At 40.5% G+C, this 20,629-nt stretch overlaps 1 protein-coding gene across 1 annotated transcript in view; it reads left to right on the forward strand.

The window, feature by feature from the left end:
- Window positions 1-20,629, forward strand: part of LOC113412532 (uncharacterized) — a 71,566-nt gene that overhangs the window by 28,254 nt on the left and 22,683 nt on the right. Inside the window, exons 23-32 of the mRNA XM_026668245.2 lie at window positions 966-1,145; window positions 3,188-3,427; window positions 4,107-4,263; window positions 4,819-4,947; window positions 5,824-5,968; window positions 8,682-8,728; window positions 8,813-8,998; window positions 10,421-17,803; window positions 18,356-18,439; window positions 19,462-19,706. Of these exons, the coding sequence (XP_026524030.2) occupies window positions 966-1,145; window positions 3,188-3,427; window positions 4,107-4,263; window positions 4,819-4,947; window positions 5,824-5,968; window positions 8,682-8,728; window positions 8,813-8,998; window positions 10,421-17,803; window positions 18,356-18,439; window positions 19,462-19,706 (8,796 nt within the window). The remainder of the gene's footprint in view (window positions 1-965; window positions 1,146-3,187; window positions 3,428-4,106; window positions 4,264-4,818; window positions 4,948-5,823; window positions 5,969-8,681; window positions 8,729-8,812; window positions 8,999-10,420; window positions 17,804-18,355; window positions 18,440-19,461; window positions 19,707-20,629) is intronic.

The raw sequence follows: 20,629 nt of genomic DNA on the forward strand, positions 1-20,629 counted from the left end.
AATTGATGATCTACCATTAACTCCCTGATATTAAAAAAAAAAAATCTTCCAAAATAACTTATTTTAATTAAAGAGGATGGTATAGTCAGCTCCTTCATCCAACTACTTTTGTTGAGCACATGGAGTATTACATTTGGGATACTGATATAGTTATTCCCTCTGTTTCATGCCAAATTGTATTGGAAATGTAGGCAAATAAAGAGAGAAGGCTAAACTGATTTAATTCTTGTGCGAAATTAAAAAAAACACAGTATGTCAAATATCCTATTGAACATGTACAATACCTAGACTTCCCTAGAAATGCCCTATGCATTGCATCAGTTTTAAAAACATTGAAGATATAGTTAGGAAAGTAGTTAGTGCAAATAAGAATTCATTTAAGGCACTTAGAATAATAGATAGAATGAACTGCCTTGAAGAAGAGGAGAAAGAGCTGCTACAAGATAACACTCAGATAACCTGTGTCCTGGATAGAACTATAACTTGAGAAAGTGACTCATACAAGACCTTCTTTGTTTTCATGAACGTGAAAGGAGATAAAAAGTGGATTCAGAGTTACAAGATTTTGTTTCTTCAACAATAATAAAAGTAGGTTTAGCCTGCATGAGTTTGATGTCCTAGTCTGGTCTAGCTCAAACAGCTGACACTGCTACCATTGCTGTACCTATCCCCACAGACACAGTTTCTGTAAAGTCCAGTGCTGTTCTTCCCTGTTCTATATATTATTTTTATTAACTGGATGATGCAGGTGATATTTATTTAAGGAAATATTCAGCTTTTGTCTACCCTATTGGCTAATAAAATTACTGTTATACATATTTTTTTGATAAGTAACTCAAAAGGTAGCTTTAGGGTCTTTGTTTGATATTTTGGTTTTGTAATCAATAAAGTTTTGTGTTTTTTTTTTAAAAAAGGTAGCTTTAGAAAATTGTCATTCTTTCCTATTATTTGTTCAACTCTTCCAGAACTATGAACTGATACTTACCGAAGAGCAGTATAAAGTGGTAAAAAGAGAGAGTGGAGGTCAAATACCTTATAGAATTCATCAAATGGGCATCTACTTGATGATTGAGATTCAGAAAGAACTAATTGTCTTATGGGACAAGAAAACAAGCGTATTTATCAAACTTGGTGCAGAATTCAAGGTGAGATATCATTTAAAAGTCAGGCATATTGTCTCTTCATTTACTGAAGATTCTATTAAAGAGTTTGGTAAGACTGCCTGATTGGCACATGATTTTGAGCGGCTAACAATCAACAAAATAATATAATTAAAAGCACTGCAACAACAGCAAAGCTATACTCACCAAACAAAGCCCAACAGCAATAAACTAGGCTCACTACTTGCCTAAATGATGCTAGAGTCCCCTGGAGTCACTCTGGCAAATGGGTGTGCAAATAAAATATCAAATCTTGAGGCAAGGGGTGTGTTCTATAGGGTGGGGTCCTTTTACAGAGAATTTGTGTTTCCTGGGTCCCATTAGATGACATTGCTTAATAGAGAGGACCTGGAGCACATCTTGTGGGAGAAAGCAGAGGTATCTGCAGTGGAGGATTCAAATTTTTTTACTACCAGTTCTGTGGCCGTGGCTTGGTGGGTGTGGCTTGGTGGGCATGGTAGGGGAAAGATACTGCAAAATCCCATTCCCTCCCCACCCCTCTAACCTGCTTTCCAGCTCTGTTCTCCTGTGCAGGGCAACAAAAGAAGACCCAGCCGATCAGCTGGGACTCAGGAGGCAGAGGATAGTTGGGGCCGGGGCCAGTCAGAGGCAGTATTTGCCGGTTCTCCGAACTATTCAAAATTTCCGCTACCAGTTCTCCAGAACTGGTCAGAACCTGCTGAATACCACCTCTGGGTATCTGGAGACAGGAGAAGAAGGAGGTCTGGATGGATTAGCTAATTGGAAACATTGGTTCACCTATACTGTATTTTCTACCATTTTAAAAAACAATGTGTATTCATTCTTTAATTCCCTAGCTCACTGTCTAAAGTCCTAGTAAAAAATGATTTAAAGTTAAGTGCACAAAAGAATTAAAGGTTGGATCCATAGATATGTGTACATAATTGGAATAGTAAAAAATGTCTTTTCTATCTTGCCTTCTTTACACTAGCTCTTCCAGCTCTTTAAAAATACCACATAGTAAGTTGAGATCCTGCTGAATCAGAAAGAAACTGCAGAGTAGATTGGCTGAATCCTCATTCAAAAACATTTTAAAAACATGCCTCCCATGGATGGATTTCCTTAGGTGTTTGGCAACAACTGACATAGCTGGAACTGTCTTATAAAAAGAACATTCATCTAGATTTTATCTAGACTTGTAGTCAATAAAGTCCCAGTCATGCTGGAAAAAAAGGAAGGAATTCTCAAAAATTGTCCTAAAAGTTAAGGAATCTTCAAGGGATCATAGAAAGACGTGGGAAATCAGTGAAGATTCTTCCGCTATAGCATGCTTCAAGATCTACTGGATCAAAGAGAAGGAACTGTTCTATTGGATTTATTTATTTATTAGAAATATTTGCCACCCATCTCACTTTCACACAAGTCTGAGTGGCTTACAAATATTAAAAGCCAATAAAACCGTGAACAATAAATATTCTTAATAACAGGATAAACTAGTTTAAAAGATGGGGAGGAAGGGAGCAGGATGTGCTGGGTTAGAAGTAGGGTCTTCTCTTAGCTACCTTCAGCGTGATATATCCCCATTAGGGTCTGAAGCCAACTGGAAGAATAAATCTGCAGCAGTCTTTTAGATCCTAAATTAACACTTCTCATAAATTAAATAACACTTTTTCCTTCCCTCCTTCCTTCTTTCCTTCCTTCCTTCCTCCGTGCCTGCCTGCCTTCTTTCTTCCTTCTTTCCTCCCTCCCTCCCTCCTTTCCTTTTTCGCTGTATATTTGTTGACTTCTTTGCTAGTTAAGTAGTAAGTAATATTTTAGCAACATAATTCAGTATCATGAACATGATACAAAATCAGTAGCAAATGTCTCAAAATGTAAACATAAGGCTACATACAAGTTTTATTCTTTTATTGAATTTTACTTTTAAAATAGGAAGAAAGGAACATTTCCTATTATAAATGAACCTTAGAGTTGGTGGTATGTCAATTACTTAAACAGAAAAACCAAGCATTAAATGTACTGCACATTCTCTAGAATTCAATTGATTTGTATGCTCCTTTCTTCAGGGTGAGGTCTGTGGACTGTGTGGGAACAATGATGGAAATGCAGTTAATGACTTTACAACTCGGAGTCGATCTGTAGTAGGTGATGTATTGGAGTTTGGAAACAGTTGGAAGGTATCACCCACATGCCCTGATGCCAAATGTGTCAAGGATCCTTGCTCCAAGAATCCTTATAGGAAAGCATGGTCACAGAAGAAGTGCAGCATCATCAACAGCGAAGTCTTCGCTGCCTGCCACTCTCAGGTACACTAAACAGATTTTTCAAAGATCATTCTTTCAGGTGGCAATCATGCCTGCCTACCTGCCTACCAGTTGTCCTGAATTACAGCCTTTCATTTAATGATGGTTTGAAGTTATGATGTCCTGTCACACCACCCCAGAGGTCAAATTATCACTGTCATTTTGTGATCATCTTCCTAACCAGCTTCCACAAAGCAAAATCAGTTGCAGAAGCCAAATTCACTTAAAGACCACACGATTCACTTAAAAGCCACATCATTTACTTAAAAAAAAAACAGGTAAAAATTGTCATAAAATTGGGTCAGATCACGTGATGACTCGCTTAATAGCAATAGCGCTTAGACTTACATACCGCTTCACAGTGCTTTACAGCCCTCTCTAAGCCACTTACAGAGTCAGCCTATTGCCCCCAACCATCTGGGTCCTCCTTTTACCCACCTTGGAAGGATGGAAGGCTGAGTCAACCCCGAGCCTGGTGGGATTCGAACTGCCAAATTGCAGTCAGCCGGCAGTCAGCAGAAAGAGCCTGCAGTACTGCACTCTAACCACTGTGTCACCATGGCTCAATGGCCACATCCTTTAGCAAATGAATTTTAGTCACCTTTAGTCAATATTTTGCACAAATGTTTGAAAGAATTGTCACTTGATCAAAAGATGTAGTGTCTGTTTCATTTCTTCAAAGGTGGAACCAACTAAATACTATGAAGCCTGTGTGACTGATGCCTGTGCTTGTGACACCGGGGGAGACTGTGAATGTTTCTGTACAGCTGCAGCTGCATATGCTAAAGTATGTAGTGATCATGGCATATGTGTGTCATGGAGAACTCCATCGATTTGCCGTGAGTATCATATATGATTGCATGGACAATGACAACCCAAAGCTGGGAAGTGAAATATCAACTTGGAGATTATAACATCCCCTGAGTATATGACAATGCTCTCATACTATGCCTTATCATAAAAAGCAATGAAGGAAACATCTAGATATTTGTGCAACTGTTAATATTTATTAAATCAACAACTGGCCAACCTGTGATACAAAACTGAAGTCTGACTCTTCATGCTAGATGTGGGGTGGGGAACAATAGCCCTTTTATGACTTGGAGACTACAACTCCCAGAATTCCTGAGCCAGCAATGCTGGCTCAGGAATTTTAAGAGTTGAAGACTACAAGTCATAAAGGGGCCATCTTTCCCCACCTCTGTACTAAATAGATATTACTTCAGGTGTTTCAATCAAGTTAGGGCACCATTTCATCTAATACCTGAGTGGTTATCTTCCAGTCATTAAAATGCAAGCATTAAAATGTGATTATTTTCATAGTGACATAAGTTCTAGCATTTATCAAGAATTAAGATGTTTGATTCTTCATGGTTCTCTCTTGGTTCCCTTAGCCATGTTTTGTGACTATTACAATAATGAAGGTGGATGTGAATGGCACTACAAACCTTGTGGAGCCCCATGCACGAAGACCTGTAGGAATCCAAGTGGGAGGTGTGCTTATCATTTACCTGGCTTGGAAGGTGAGAAGATGTTTCTTATCACATGTATACCAGTTAGTGTTATAACATGCTATTTAATCGTTGGCTAATACCTTGTATGAGCATAATGATTATTTATAGCATAGTAGGTCAAAGTTATCCCTCTATAAAGAATGTCACCTTGCTTAATGTCTATTATGTTTCTGTCTTTGGCTTTAAATAATTTGTAGTTAATCCTTCTGAGACTCTCCCAAGGCACGGAGCTAGAAATCTAGCATCAGATTTAATGATTCACCTACTTTAATATTTGTGAGTCTGAACTGAATAGAATGTTCGCTTTTTCTTTCTGCATCTTTTATTTCAATATCAAGTTGCAGATTGAGGGGATTCATAAAAAGGCAAGACACCAGTATTTCATCCATTTTTTTTTAATTCTCAGTAATGATCAGGAATATTTGGGCTGTGAAGAGAATTCCGAAAGGGATAATTGGCAAAAAGAAAAAGGGGGCTTTCATATATCATTTGGAAGAATTTGAACATTAAACTGATCACAGCTATAAAATACATATACCAAAGAAATCAATGGAAGGAGGGAGGATGAATTCTAAATTAGAATTAATGTGGAGGGCCAAACCAACAGGGCTATGAAGATGTATACACACACACACACAAACATGTAAATTGAAAAAAAATAGCAATTACCTTCAAAGTAAAAGCAATGAAATTATATTGCATGCATGGCATACAGTTATTTGCATTTGATTTCTAATTGACCTCCTGTGGGCCAGATAGGGAATCTTGGTCTTGGAATTGGTCCAAAGCAGCTTAAATGCTGATTGTGACTCATCACTTTGTTTGAATTCAATATCATCCTGATTATTGGTTTTTCTTTGCCCTTTATCCCTACCTTCCACTTAGGCTGCTATCCAAATTGCCCAGGAGATAGGCCTTATTTCAGCGAGGAAGAGATGAAATGTGTTAGCGTTTGCGGCTGTTATGATGATATGGGTAACTATCATCAGTTAGGAAAAACCTTTACTACTGGAGAGGTGTGTCAATCATGGTGAGTAATAATAAACACTACAAGCCTTGGAACAGTAGGCATATTCAGAATACATGTTGCAGTGACTCCAAAATGACCCTGTTCATTTTCATACACTTACAATAAGGTGTTAATTCATCATATGGTTGATTGGTTATGTGCTATCAAGGCATTGTTGACTCTTAGTAACTACACAGATAGATTTTTTTTTTTAAGTAATGATCCATCCTTAACCTGGGTTTTCAGGTCTTCCAGTGCTACACCCATTGTCATTGTAACTGAATCCATCCATCTTGCTGGTAGTTATTCTCTTCTTAGCAGAATCTATTTGGTAGAAAAAACAGCTTCAGTTCAATTTTAATGTGTGTGTGTTATGATACATATAATAACATTATAGATGTATGTGTGTGTGTGTATGTATGTATGTATGTATGTATGTATGTATATTATATTATATATATATATATATATATATATATATATATATATATATATATATATATATATATATATATATATATATATATATATTTGTGTGTGTGTGTGTGTGTGTGTGTGTGTTATTCAGCTTTGTTCGGGTATTTTCCCACGTCATTATAGTTGTGCTTTTAAAGTTGTAGCAACGTTTCGGCAAAATCTCATCTGCCATCATCAGGCTTCTGTATTGTGTTCGTCTGTGAGTCAGACTTTTACAGTTGTTTCAGTTTTAAATTTGGGGCTAGCCTACTGCTGTGCCAGAATGGTTTTTTCTTCATCCTGATTGGTTGGGAATCTTGGTCTGTGTTTATTGGTCTTGGAGTTTGCTGTGTTCTGCTTGATTGGTGTTTCTAATATCTTCTGTCTGTTTTGTGGCTTTTTTTGTGTCTTGATTGGCTAGCAACATTGTGTTCCTTAATTAACCAAACAATTTGGTTCCTTTGAAATTAATTTCATGTCCTGTGGCCTCCCTCTTCCAGCACCTTAAAGCCACAGGACATGAAATTAATTTCGAAGGAACCAAATTAATATCCAACACTGAACACTCCAGCAAGAGAATAATCAGGGAAGGGGAAGCCATTTAGATAGAGAAACACCCCCATAACATGAATAGACGGGATGATACCTCCCGCCTACCAGACATCTGGAAACTAGCCCTCACCAACAAATGAGTCCCAGCCACAAAAACCAACACCAGACCCAAAACAACACGGGACACCACCGCCAATCCCCCTCATCAGACCCAGGCCCAAGCCCATCCTATAAACAAAGGACAACCACCATCCAGAAAACAGACTATGGCTGCTTTGCCAGCTGTCGCATCCCCCAACCCCCAAATCAAACAAGCTGACACATGCCAAGAACACAGACCCAGACCCCAAACTCGAAGCCAGACTAAAACCCAGAATGCTACATCACAGCCACCCGCTCAGGATATCACATCAGAAAACTCAGGAAATTACACCACAAGAACTCAAGAAGTTGCAACACAGCAAACGACCCAGGAAATCACAGCACAAGACCAAGGATACCACAGCAATAAATCTCACAAGGTCACCACACAACCCATTACCCAAGCCGTTACAACACAGGAGGCTAATGGAAAAGAGATCAAAACACAAACGACCCAGGAGATTAAAGCACAAGATCCAGGATATCTCCACAACAAAACTCACAAGGCCATCCACAGCCCATTATACCAACATCAACTCCATCAACCAATCAAGAGGCAGCAGCGCAGCCAACCAGCCCAGCACACTAGCCCCCCCCCCTATTTATAGAAAGACGGCAGCTCCGATCACACATTGCTTGCACTGGCACGAAGCCGAAAGCACCAGCCTGAGGATGGCGAGTGGGACCTCACCGAAACGTTGCCAAGATACTCTTAATCTTACATGGGAAAAGACCCGAACATACCTAGACCTACATACCTGTACCCATGAAAATCTATGAATATCTATATATCTATATCTATATCTATATCTATGTCTATGTCTATGTCTACATCTACGTCTATGCCTACGTCTACGTCTACGTCTATGTCTACATCTACGTCTACATCTATCTATCGATATAGATATAGATATAGATATAGATATAGATATAGATATAGATATAGATATAGATATATGAAAGATTCAGTTATACACTAATATCTATACCATATGAATGTTCAATAATATTTCCTCAAGTAATTTACATAAATTTCAATTCTTGTAGTAATTGATGCCTCCCATTTTCAGTAAGTTAATAGCCATATAAAAGGTAAAGTTTTCCCTGTCCAGTCATGTCTCACTCTAGGGCACAGTGCTTATCTCTATTTCTTGATCAAGGGAGCCAGCATTGTCCAAATAATTTTCTGTAGTCATGTGGCCCTCATGGCTATACACCAAAGGCACACAGAAGGCTGTTACCTTCCCACTGAATTGGTACCTATTACTCTACTCACATTTGCATACTTTTGAAGTGCTAAGTGGGCAGGAACTGGAACAAGTAATGGGAGCTCACCATTTTGCATGGCATTCAGATTTCAAACCCAGGCACTTTTTAGAGAACCAAAATGTTGAAGTTATTATACCCTTTCTTTCAGTTGCTAGAGAACCATATTTCAGCATAACACCTCCAATGATATTCATCAGAGGTGTTAAAAAGAATGTTCCTATTTGAGATAGATGCAAGCAAAGCTATTCAGTGGAATTTAGTAGGAAAAATTGGAACATGTTTTTAATGAATCATATGTCATTGTTGTTTCTTACAGCAAATGTACCAACGAAGGCATTATTAGCTGTGAACATGATACTAAAGGTAACTTGAAAATATTTATTAATAGCACCATAAAATTGTTTGATACAACTTTGTCTAGACTCACATTGTTATTTCTAAATGCAGCTTGCTACTGCTACTACGAAGGAAAGAGGTATAACTACAATGAAGTCATTTACAATACCACGGATGGCTTGGGTTCTTGTATAACTGCAGTTTGTGGCATCAATGGAACAATCAATAGAGAAGTCTACAAATGTGCTGGAATTACCACAAAACCACCGTTTGAATTCACAACTTCAAGTAGAACAGGTATTTCACTCCATAGTTTGGATATGACACCAGTTTTTCTGACATTGGTCCTTTTCCAATATACTTGCCCAGTACAACTAGAGCAGAGGTATCAAACTCATGTCATCATGGTGCGTCACAGGACGTATTGGGATTATTTTCCCTTTTGCTAAACCATGCGTGGGTGTAGCCAGTGTGTGACGCATCTGGCCCATGGGGTGGGAGTTTGACAGCTCTGAATTAGAGAATATTAGATACTGGCAAAGGCTAAAATGAACTAAAATGTGAATCAGCCCTACCAGTTCTACATGAATAACTGCAAAGAGAATACAACTATTAGGTATTTTTAAAATTCCAAAGGCCTTAATAAATTATACTGCAAGTATCTTGTGATTTCAGAGAAATCTTCTTCCTCCAATGATGGAATATTGAATTTTGCAGAAATTAATCAACATCTTTCTGTATAGTATGTTCCCACCTTTGTAAACAAAAAGTATCAGAGTGAATGTAAAAGAGCAGAAATTTTCAGAGAAGACCGAAGCCTGTTAAGATGATATATTCTCATGCAGATGGAGAGAGTGATTGATAGTGCTTATACCTTCAATGTAAGGTCCCATCCCTAAAGAGCAAGAAATCACGGTACTGATCTCTTGTCTGCAGCAGGTAGCCTTCCTGCTGTAGATAATTTATTACGTACTGCAAACAACAACTATTGGTTAATGTCACAATGTGACGTAGATATTATAGACAGCCTGGGTCCATTCTCAGTTCTCACCAGAAACATATTAAGTCTGATATTTTGAATGTGTTGACTGAAAAAGAATTTCAAATCTTAATAAAATTGATGTATTAATTTCTTTCAATTTATTTATAAGGCAATACATTTTTTTAAAAAATAAAAGATGTAAAGCACCAGCTCCTTTTTTTAAAAAAAAAGTACAAAAGCTAATGACAGAGCAATCCAACAATTGTACAGTATAAACAGTTCCTAAAGTCTGCTATCTGATTCAGGACAGGACAAAATTAAGTATCAAGAGGAATTTGCATACACTTACAATTTCATTATTATTATTTTTATTACTGATATTCAAAGTTTAAAGTACATTAAATATTTTCCAAAGCAAAGGAAAATATGACTCTGAGACACTGCAACCGTCATAAATGTAAGTCAAACATCCGAATGTAAATCCCATGATCATGGGGATGCTGCAATAGTCATAAGTATGAAAAATGGTCATAAGTCACTTTTTTCAGTATATAAGTTCAAAGGCTCACTAAATGAACTATTGTAAGTCAAGGAATACCTGTACATAAATATCTTTTCTATTTTGTTTCTTTAAAGATAAAAGCATCACAAAGAGTACTGCTGTTTTTTAAAGGTATCTACATTTAGAGAATAAATGTAGATACATATTATTGAAACAATTATGTTTTCTATTACAGAATCAATTCCAACCAGAACAACAATGTGTGTGCATAAAGTTTGTAGATGGATGGGTTGGTATGATCTTAACTATCCATCATATGAATCAACCAGTGGAGATTATGAAACTCCAGAAAACATAAGAGCCAAAGGACATAATCTTTGCAAAAATCCAGATAAAGTGGAATGCAGAGCAAAAGAACTTCCCGATGAAACATTGCATTCTCTCAGTCAAAATGTAATATGCACACCAACTGATGGCTTGATTTGCAATAACAAGGATCAGACTCCACCAGTATGCTACAACTATGAGGTCAGATTCTACTGTTGCAATTTAGAACCATGTGGTCCTTTGACAGCAACACCTGCTACTAAAACTACTGGAGGAACAACATCAATTGCTGAAACAAAAACATCACCACCTTATATACCTGAATCTACTACTCCACTAGTTATTGGGACCACTGTCCCTACTTCCCAGCCTTCTACACTAAGTTCAATGCAGCCCATATCTACATCCTGCCCTCCTAAATGCCAGTGGACCCAATGGTTTGATGACCACAATCCAAAAACCAGCCCTGATGGTGATTTTGAGCGCTTTGAAGACATACGAGCACGTGGACTGGTTTGTGAGCATCCCCAAGACATTGAATGTCAGGCAAAGGACTACGCACACACTACAAATCCTGCCCCTGATCAGAATCTCCATTGCAATGTCAAGGTTGGACTTGTGTGCAACCATAGCGAGCAGACAAAAAAACCATATAAATGTGTCAACTACCAGGTGAAATTCCTGTGTTGTGATTACAGCCATTGCCAACCACTCACAACATCAGTAACTTCCAAACCTACATCAGCCAAAACACAATACACTTCCACAACATCCAGTTCATCCACCCTACCACACACAATATCGACCACCAGTCAAAGCACACCCCTGGTGTCTACAAGTGCAGAAGTAACAACAGGAAAGCAAACAACGACAACCCTTCCTACTCCACCATCAACACGAGCAGTCACCTCTGGAATTATATCAACGACACCGACTGCAACCCAAAGCACCACCTTGATGTCAACCAGTGCAGAAGTAACAACAGGAAAGCAAACAACGACAACCCTTCCTACTCCACTGTCAACACTTGTTTCCACAAGCACACCCCTGGTGTCTACAAGTGCAGAAGTAACAACAGGAAAGCAAAAAACCACTACTCTCCCTACTCCACCATCAACACAACCAGTCACTTCTGGAATTATCTCCACTACAGCTACCACTAGTCCAAGCACATCCCTGCTGTCTACAAGCACAGGAGTAACAACAGGAAAGGAAACAACCACTACTCTCCCTACTCCACCATCAACACAACCAGTCACCTCTGGAATTATCTCCACTGCATCGACCACTAGTCCAAGCACACCCCTGGTGTCTACAAGCACAGGAGTAACAACAGGAAAGCAAACAACCACTACTCTCCCTACTCCACCATCAACACAACCAGTCACTTCTGGAATTATCTCCACTGCATCGACCACTAGTCCAAGCACACCCCTGGTGTCTACAAGCACAGGAGTAACAACAGGAAAGCAAACAACTACTACTCTCCCTACTCCACCATCAACACAACCAGTTACCTCTGGAATTATCTCTACTACAGCAACCACTAGTCCAAGCACACCCCTGGTGTCTACAAGCACAGAAGTAACAACAGGAAAGCAAACAACTACTACTCTCCCTACTCCACCATCAACACAACCAGTCACTTCTGGAATTATCTCCACTACAGCAACCACTAGTCCAAGCACACCCCTGGTGTCTACAAGCACAGAAGTAACAACAGGAAAGCAAACAACTACTACTCTCCCTACTCCACCATCAACACAACCAGTCACTTCTGGAATTATCTCCACTGCATCAACCACTCGTCCAAGCACACCCCTGGTGTCTACAAGCACAGGAGTAACAACAGGAAAGCAAACAACCACTACTCTCCCTACTCCACCATCAATACCTGAATCTACCACTCCACTAGTTATTGGCACCACTCTCCCTACTTCCCAGCGTTCTACACTAAGTTCAATGCAGCCCATATCTACATCCTGCCCTCCTAAATGCCAGTGGACCCAATGGTTTGATGACCACAATCCAAAAACCAGCCCTGATGGTGATTTTGAGCGCTTTGAAGACATACGAGCACGTGGACTGGTTTGTGAGCATCCCCAAGACATTGAATGTCAGGCAAAGGACTATGCACACACTACAAATCCTGCCCCTGATCAGAATCTCCATTGCAATGTCAAGGTTGGACTTGTGTGCAACCATAGCGAGCAGACAAAAAAACCATATAAATGTGTCAACTACCAGGCGAGATTCCTGTGTTGTGATTACAGCCATTGCCAACCATCAGTAACTTCCAAACCTACATCAGCCAAAACACAATACACTTCCACAACATCCAGTTCATCCACCCTACCACACACAATATCGACCACCAGTCCAAGCACACCCCTGGTGTCTACAAGCACAGAAGTATCAACAGGAAAGCAAACAACTACTACTCTCCCTACTCCATCATCAACACAACCAGTTGCCGCTGGAATTTTCTCCACTGCATCGACCACTAGTCCAAGCACACCCCTGGTGTCTACAAGCACAGGAGAAACAACTGTAAAACAAACAACCACTACTCTCCCTAGTCCGCCATCAACACAACCAGTCACCTCTAGAATTATCTCCACTGCATCGACTACTAGTCCAAGAACACCCCTGGTTTCTACGAGCACAGGAGTAACAACAGGAAAGCAAACAACCACTACTCTTCCTACTCCACCATCAACACAACCAGTTACCTCTGGAATTATCTCTACTACAGCAACCACTAGTCCAAGCACACCCCTGCTGTCTACAAGCACAGAAGTAAAAACAGGAAAGCAAACAACAACTACTCTTCCTACTCCACCATCAACACAACCAGTTACCTCTGGAATTATCTCTACTACAGCAACCACTAGTCCAAGCACACCCCTGGTGTCTACAAGCACAGAAGTAACAACAGGAAAGCAAACAACTACTACTCTCCCTACTCCATCATCAACACAACCAGTTGCCGCTGGAATTTTCTCCACTGCATCGACCACTAGTCCAAGCACACCCCTGGTGTCCACAAGCACAGGAGAAACAACCGTAAAACAAACAACCACTACTCTCCCTACTCCACCATCAACACAACCAGTCACCTCTGGAATTATCTCCACTGCATCGACCACTAGTCCAAGCATACCCCTGGTTTCTACGAGCACAGGAGTAACAACAGGAAAGCAAACAACCACTACTCTTCCTACTCCACCATCAACACAACCAGTTACCTCTGGAATTATCTCTACTACAGCAACCACTAGTCCAAGCACACCCCTGCTGTCTACAACCACAGAAGTAAGAACAGGAAAGCAAACAACAACTACTCTTCCTACTCCACCATCAACACAGCCAGTTACCTCTGGAATTATCTCTACTACAGCAACCACTAGTCCAAGCACACCCCTGGTGTCTACAAGCACAGAAGTAACAACAGGAAAGCAAACAACTACTACTCTCCCTACTCCATCATCAACACAACCAGTTGCCGCTGGAATTATCTCCACTGCATCGACCACTAGTCCAAGCACACCCCTGGTGTCTACAAGCACAGGAGAAACAACCATAAAACAAACAACCACTACTCTCCCTACTCCACCATCAACACAACCAGTCACTTCTGGAATTATCTCCACTGCATCGATCACTAGTCCAAGCACACCCCTGGTGTCTACAAGCACAGGAGTAACAACAGGAAAGCAAACAACCACTACTCTCCCTACTCCACCATCAACACAACCAGTTACCTCTGGAATTATCTCTACTACAGCAACCACTAGTCCAAGCACACCCCTGGTGTCTACAAGCACAGAAGTAACAACAGGAAAGCAAACAACTACTACTCTCCCTACTCCACCATCAACACAACCAGTCACTTCTGGAATTATCTCCACTGCATCGACCACTAGTCCAAACACACCCCTGGTGTCTACAAGCACAGGAGTAACAACAGGAAAGCAAACAACCACTACTCTCCCTACTCCACCATCAATACCTGAATCTACCACTCCACTAGTTATTGGCACCACTCTCCCTACTTCCCAGCCTTCTACACTAAGTTCAATGCAGCCCATATCTACATCCTGCCCTCCTAAATGCCAGTGGACCCAATGGTTTGATGACCACAATCCAAAAACCAGCCCTGATGGTGATTTTGAGCGCTTTGAAGACATACGAGCACGTGGACTGGTTTGTGAGCATCCCCAAGACATTGAATGTCAGGCAAAGGACTACGCACACACTACAAATCCTGCCCCTGATCAGAATCTCCATTGCAATGTCAAGGTTGGACTTGTGTGCAACCATAGCGAGCAGACAAAAAAACCATATAAATGTGTCAACTACCAGGTGAGATTCCTGTGTTGTGATTACAGCCATTGCCAACCACTCACAACATCAGTAACTTCCAAACCTACATCAGCCAAAACACAATACACTTCCCCAACATCCAGTTCATCCACCCTACCACACACAATATCGACCACCAGTCCAAGCACACCCCTGGTGTCTACAAGCGCAGAAGTAACAACAGGAAAGCAAACAACTACTACTCTCCCTACTCCATCATCAACACAACCAGTTGCCGCTGGAATTTTCTCCACTGCATCGACCACTAGTCCAAGCACACCCCTGGTGTCTACAAGCACAGGAGTAACAACAGGAAAGCAAACAACCACTACTCTCCCTACTCCACCATCAACACAACCAGTCACCTCTGGAATTATCTCCACTGCATCAACCACTAGTCCAAGCACACCCCTGGTGTCTACAAGCACAGAAGTAACAACAGGAAAGCAAACAACCACTACTCTCCCTACTCCACCATCAACACAACCAGTCACTTCTGGAATTATCTCCACTGCATCGACCACTAGTCCAAGCACACCCCTGGTGTCTACAAGCACAGGAGTAACAACAGGAAAGCAAACAACCACTACTCTCCCTACTCCACCATCAACACAACCAGTTACCTCTGGAATTATCTCTACTACAGCAACCACTAGTCCAAGCACACCCCTGGTATCTACAAGCACAGAAGTAACAACAGGAAAGCAAACAACTACTACTCTCCCTACTCCACCATCAACACAACCAGTCACTTCTGGAATTATCTCCACTGCATCAACCACTCGTCCAAGCACACCCCTGGTGTCTACAAGCACAGGAGTAACAACAGGAAAGCAAACAACCACTACTCTCCCTACTCCACCATCAATACCTGAATCTACCACTCCACTAGTTATTGGCACCACTCTCCCTACTTCCCAGCCTTCTACACTAAGTTCAATGCAGCCCATATCTACATCCTGCCCTCCTAAATGCCAGTGGACCCAATGGTTTGATGACCACAATCCAAAAACCAGCCCTGATGGTGATTTTGAGCGCTTTGAAGACATACGAGCACGTGGACTGGTTTGTGAGCATCCCCAAGACATTGAATGTCAGGCAAAGGACTACGCACACACTACAAATCCTGCCCCTGATCAGAATCTCCATTGCAATGTCAAGGTTGGACTTGTGTGCAACCATAGCGAGCAGACAAAAAAACCATATAAATGTGTCAACTACCAGGCGAGATTCCTGTGTTGTGATTACAGCCATTGCCAACCACTCACAACATCAGTAACTTCCAAACCTACATCAGCCAAAACACAATACACTTCCACAACATCCAGTTCATCCACCCTACCACACACAATATCGACCACCAGTCCAAGCACACCCCTGGTGTCTACAAGCGCAGAAGTAACAACAGGAAAGCAAACAACTACTACTCTCCCTACTCCATCATCAACACAACCAGTTGCCGCTGGAATTTTCTCCACTGCATCGACCACTAGTCCAAGCACACCCCTGGTGTCTACAAGCACAGGAGTAACAACAGGAAAGCAAACAACCACTACTCTCCCTACTCCACCATCAACACAACCAGTCACCTCTGGAATTATCTCCACTGCATCGACCACTAGTCCAAGCACACCCCTGGTGTCTACAAGCACAGAAGTAACAACAGGAAAGCAAACAACCACTACTCTCCCTACTCCACCATCAACACAACCAGTCACTTCTGGAATTATCTCCACTGCATCGACCACTAGTCCAAGCACACCCCTGGTGTCTACAAGCACAGGAGTAACAACAGGAAAGCAAACAACCACTACTCTCCCTACTCCACCATCAACACAACCAGTTACCTCTGGAATTATCTCTACTACAGCAACCACTAGTCCAAGCACACCCTTGGTATCTTCAAGCACAGAAGTAACAACAGGAAAGCAAACAACTACTACTCTCCCTACTCCACCATCAACACAACCAGTCACTTCTGGAATTATCTCCACTGCATCAACCACTCGTCCAAGCACACCCCTGGTGTCTACAAGCACAGGAGTAACAACAGGAAAGCAAACAACCACTACTCTCCCTACTCCACCATCAATACCTGAATCTACCACTCCACTAGTTATTGGCACCACTCTCCCTACTTCCCAGCCTTCTACACTAAGTTCAATGCAGCCCATATCTACATCCTGCCCTCCTAAATGCCAGTGGACCCAATGGTTTGATGACCACAATCCAAAAACCAGCCCTGATGGTGATTTTGAGCGCTTTGAAGACATACGAGCACGTGGACTGGTTTGTGAGCATCCCCAAGACATTGAATGTCAGGCAAAGGACTACGCACACACTACAAATCCTGCCCCTGATCAGAATCTCCATTGCAATGTCAAGGTTGGACTTGTGTGCAACCATAGCGAGCAGACAAAAAAACCATATAAATGTGTCAACTACCAGGTGAGATTCCTGTGTTGTGATTACAGCCATTGCCAACCACTCACAACATCAGTAACTTCCAAACCTACATCAGCCAAAACACAATACACTTCCACAACATCCAGTTCATCCACCCTACCACACACAATATCGACCACCAGTCAAAGCACACCCCTGGTGTCTACAAGTGCAGAAGTAACAACAGGAAAGCAAAAAACCACAACCCTTCCTACTCCACCATCAACACAAGCAATCACCTCTGGAATTATATCAACGACACCGACTGCAACCCAAAGCACCACCTTGATGTCAACCAGTGCAGAAGTAACAACAGGAAAGCAAACAACGACAACCCTTCCTACTCCACTGTCAACACTTGTTTCCACAAGCACACCCCTGGTGTCTACAAGCACAGGAGTAACAACAGGAAAGCAGATAACCACAACTCTTTCTCCTCCACTGTCAACACTTGTCTCTACGAGTTTCGGAATATCAACCGGTAAGTAAACAACTACAACTCTTTCTATTTCACTGTCAACTTAGTCTGTCAAATATTTTTTTGATGATACCAAAAAGAGAGAGGAAAGAAAAGTATATAATGTCATTTTCATTATTATCTTACATGTTTTCAGCAAGACATTTCAGGCCCATTTTCAATGCATATTTATTGATTTTGCTGTGGTGACAATTTATCTTTTTTATTGGGAAATTGCATTTGCTCCAATGTTTTAAGGAAACTACTTCTTCATTCAGGTTTGCTTTATTCATGCTACAATATGTGGTCTAGGACTGGATTTCTCTAACAGTATTTTCAATAAATATGGATTTGAAATAGTCAGTGGTGAATGACTCTACTAAGCATAAAGCTGTTGTCCTAAATGTAATTGCAGAATTTTTGAATTAACTTTGATTTTTTTAGTGCTAGGGAGTTTTTTCTTGCCATAATTTATGAAGGGCAGTTTTAAATTTTGGTATTACAATTCCAGTTGGTATCAATCTCCTGTCATTTGGTTACTTCTATGTTATATTTTGTGTCTTTGTCAAATAACAGGTTCCACTCTAGCAACTACTTTAAGCAGAGCAACTCCATGTTTCTGCCATGTATCTGGAACTCCTGATTCTTTATTTTCTCCTGGTGAGTTTCATTCAGAAAATGCTTTTACGGTACATGTATTTAGAGTTCACCCTTCCACATAAGTACATTATAGTTTTCGACTGCTTTATCTGGGGAAAGCTGTTTTACTGAGAAGCTAATGAAAATGCTCTCATTTATTCAGACATTTAACATTTTCTTATTTTATAATGCACCTGAAAGCATCAGTTCCTATTTTGAATGTTTTATTTTAGGATATTGGTCCTTAGAGACTCATTACCATATGCCAGTCATTCCTTTTATGGGGAGAGCAATGTATACTTTGCCACTCTGCTCCCCAGCATTTGGATAATGAGTTTTGTGTCTTTCCAGGATCCTCAGACTTGAGATGGACAAGGGTATAAATTCTATTTTCAGGCATTTTTCTTATTCTCCCAGTTTGTATAATATGGATGGTTTTTGTGAACATTTCTGTTAATATGTGCCTTTTGATGTGTATTTTTCCTGACCTCATGAGGAAACTTTTTTCTTAATAAAAGTGTTAATTTTCAATAATTAATAATTTTGCTTAATATTTTAAACTATGAGTTTTGGCTTGCTTATAGCCTTTTAGTCTCCCTTAGATTCAGGAAACTTTTGCAATGGGGTGGAATAAATTATTTATCCATCTCTGTCCGGCACCATTTGGGGCTAGACAAGGAAAAGGAATGGTTATTGATCCTCAAGCTAGTCTCTGTCTCTGTCTCTCTCTCTCTCTCTCTCTTCCTGGGAATTGATATTTGCTCATGATAAATCACAAAAGCTGTAATATCATCCACAATTTTTGGGGAGTAATACCCACTAAAAACAATGGTTTCCAGTTCCATTCAAAGAACACATCTTGAATCATCATCCTGATGCTTATACAGTATACCGGATTTATGTCTGCATAAACTTGATTAGAATGACATGTTGTGATCAAAAACATAATGTTTGAATTACACATGCATTTAACATTTAATTATGTGTTTGGGTTCATGGCATTTGTGCATGCTACTTTTTAATTTATTGATTCTTTTAAACAGGGGAAGTAATATATAACAGAACAGATAGTTCTGGATGCCATTTTATTGCAATCTGTGATGCAAATTGTGAAATTAAGAGGTATCCAGTATTCTGCCCTACAACGACTCCCCGTCCATCAGTTACAACCTCAGGAACATTGCCTCTTCTCAGTTCTACAACTGTTACTCCAGAAACTCCAAGAACTACAGAAATTGTTTTCTCAACTCCTGTACCAGATTGCCCTGATGTGGATCCACCTAGAAAGGTAATGTGATTTTTCTTGTGCACTCCAAATACAATTTTCTTATAATTGGGATGAAATATGACATTTACTAGACTTGTATGGGGAATTTAAACTAATGGAGCACAACCTTCTAAATGTTTGCCTTCAGTAAAGCAAACATTGGAGGTTTACATCTGCAGTGATAGCATGGAGTCCCCAAACACCTTCTTGTAATTCCCAAAGCCCACTCTGACTACATCTACTCTTTGCCCAGTATCTGACCTAGAAGACAAAATGCAAAGTGTCACATAAGCTCTAAAAACAAAAGAAAGGACCTCTTGCAAGTCTCCTTGAAATGAAAAACAACAAATGTTGGCCATGGAATGTGGAGGCCCATGTTCAAATTCCCAGTTGCAATTTGTTTTTTCTTACTGTGAGCATGGATCCATAAAATGAAGCCTTGTGCTTTCAAGATTCCTGTTGGTCTCACTTTCTAAAAGGGTGATCTGCTTTGGAACCAGTATTTCCATTGATTTGTTTTAGCATTTTGCAGTAAGCAGCATTCCATCCAATGACAGACATTGACAGAGATTTCTGCATTCCAGAGAGCGCACTGCCAACAACTATAACATCCAGAAAGAGAAAGAAGGGATGAGGTTATTGGCATAGCACTCGATGCTCTTCTTTATTGAGTTACAGTCCTTGGGTGGGTACAACTAGCAACGGTGGCTCTTCCTTTACACTCAGGTCTTTATTTTAGCCCCGTCTTCATTAGCACACTCTCATTGTTCCGAGCATGGGTCTTTCACAATCACAGTCCTTGAGGCAGAAGATTGAATAGAGCTCTGTATATGCAAAGCATGTCTTCTTTTATTCAACTCATAGTATCTTCCTGGACACATTCATGCAATTTTCCTGGCAAGACTATGGAAATAATTTGCAATTGCACTTTTGTCATGAATTTT

This window comes from Notechis scutatus, chromosome 1, assembly GCF_049901735.1.
Source record: "Notechis scutatus isolate UNSWTSFEM ecotype Mainland chromosome 1, rNotScu1.2, whole genome shotgun sequence".
Lineage (NCBI taxonomy): Eukaryota > Metazoa > Chordata > Lepidosauria > Squamata > Elapidae > Notechis > Notechis scutatus.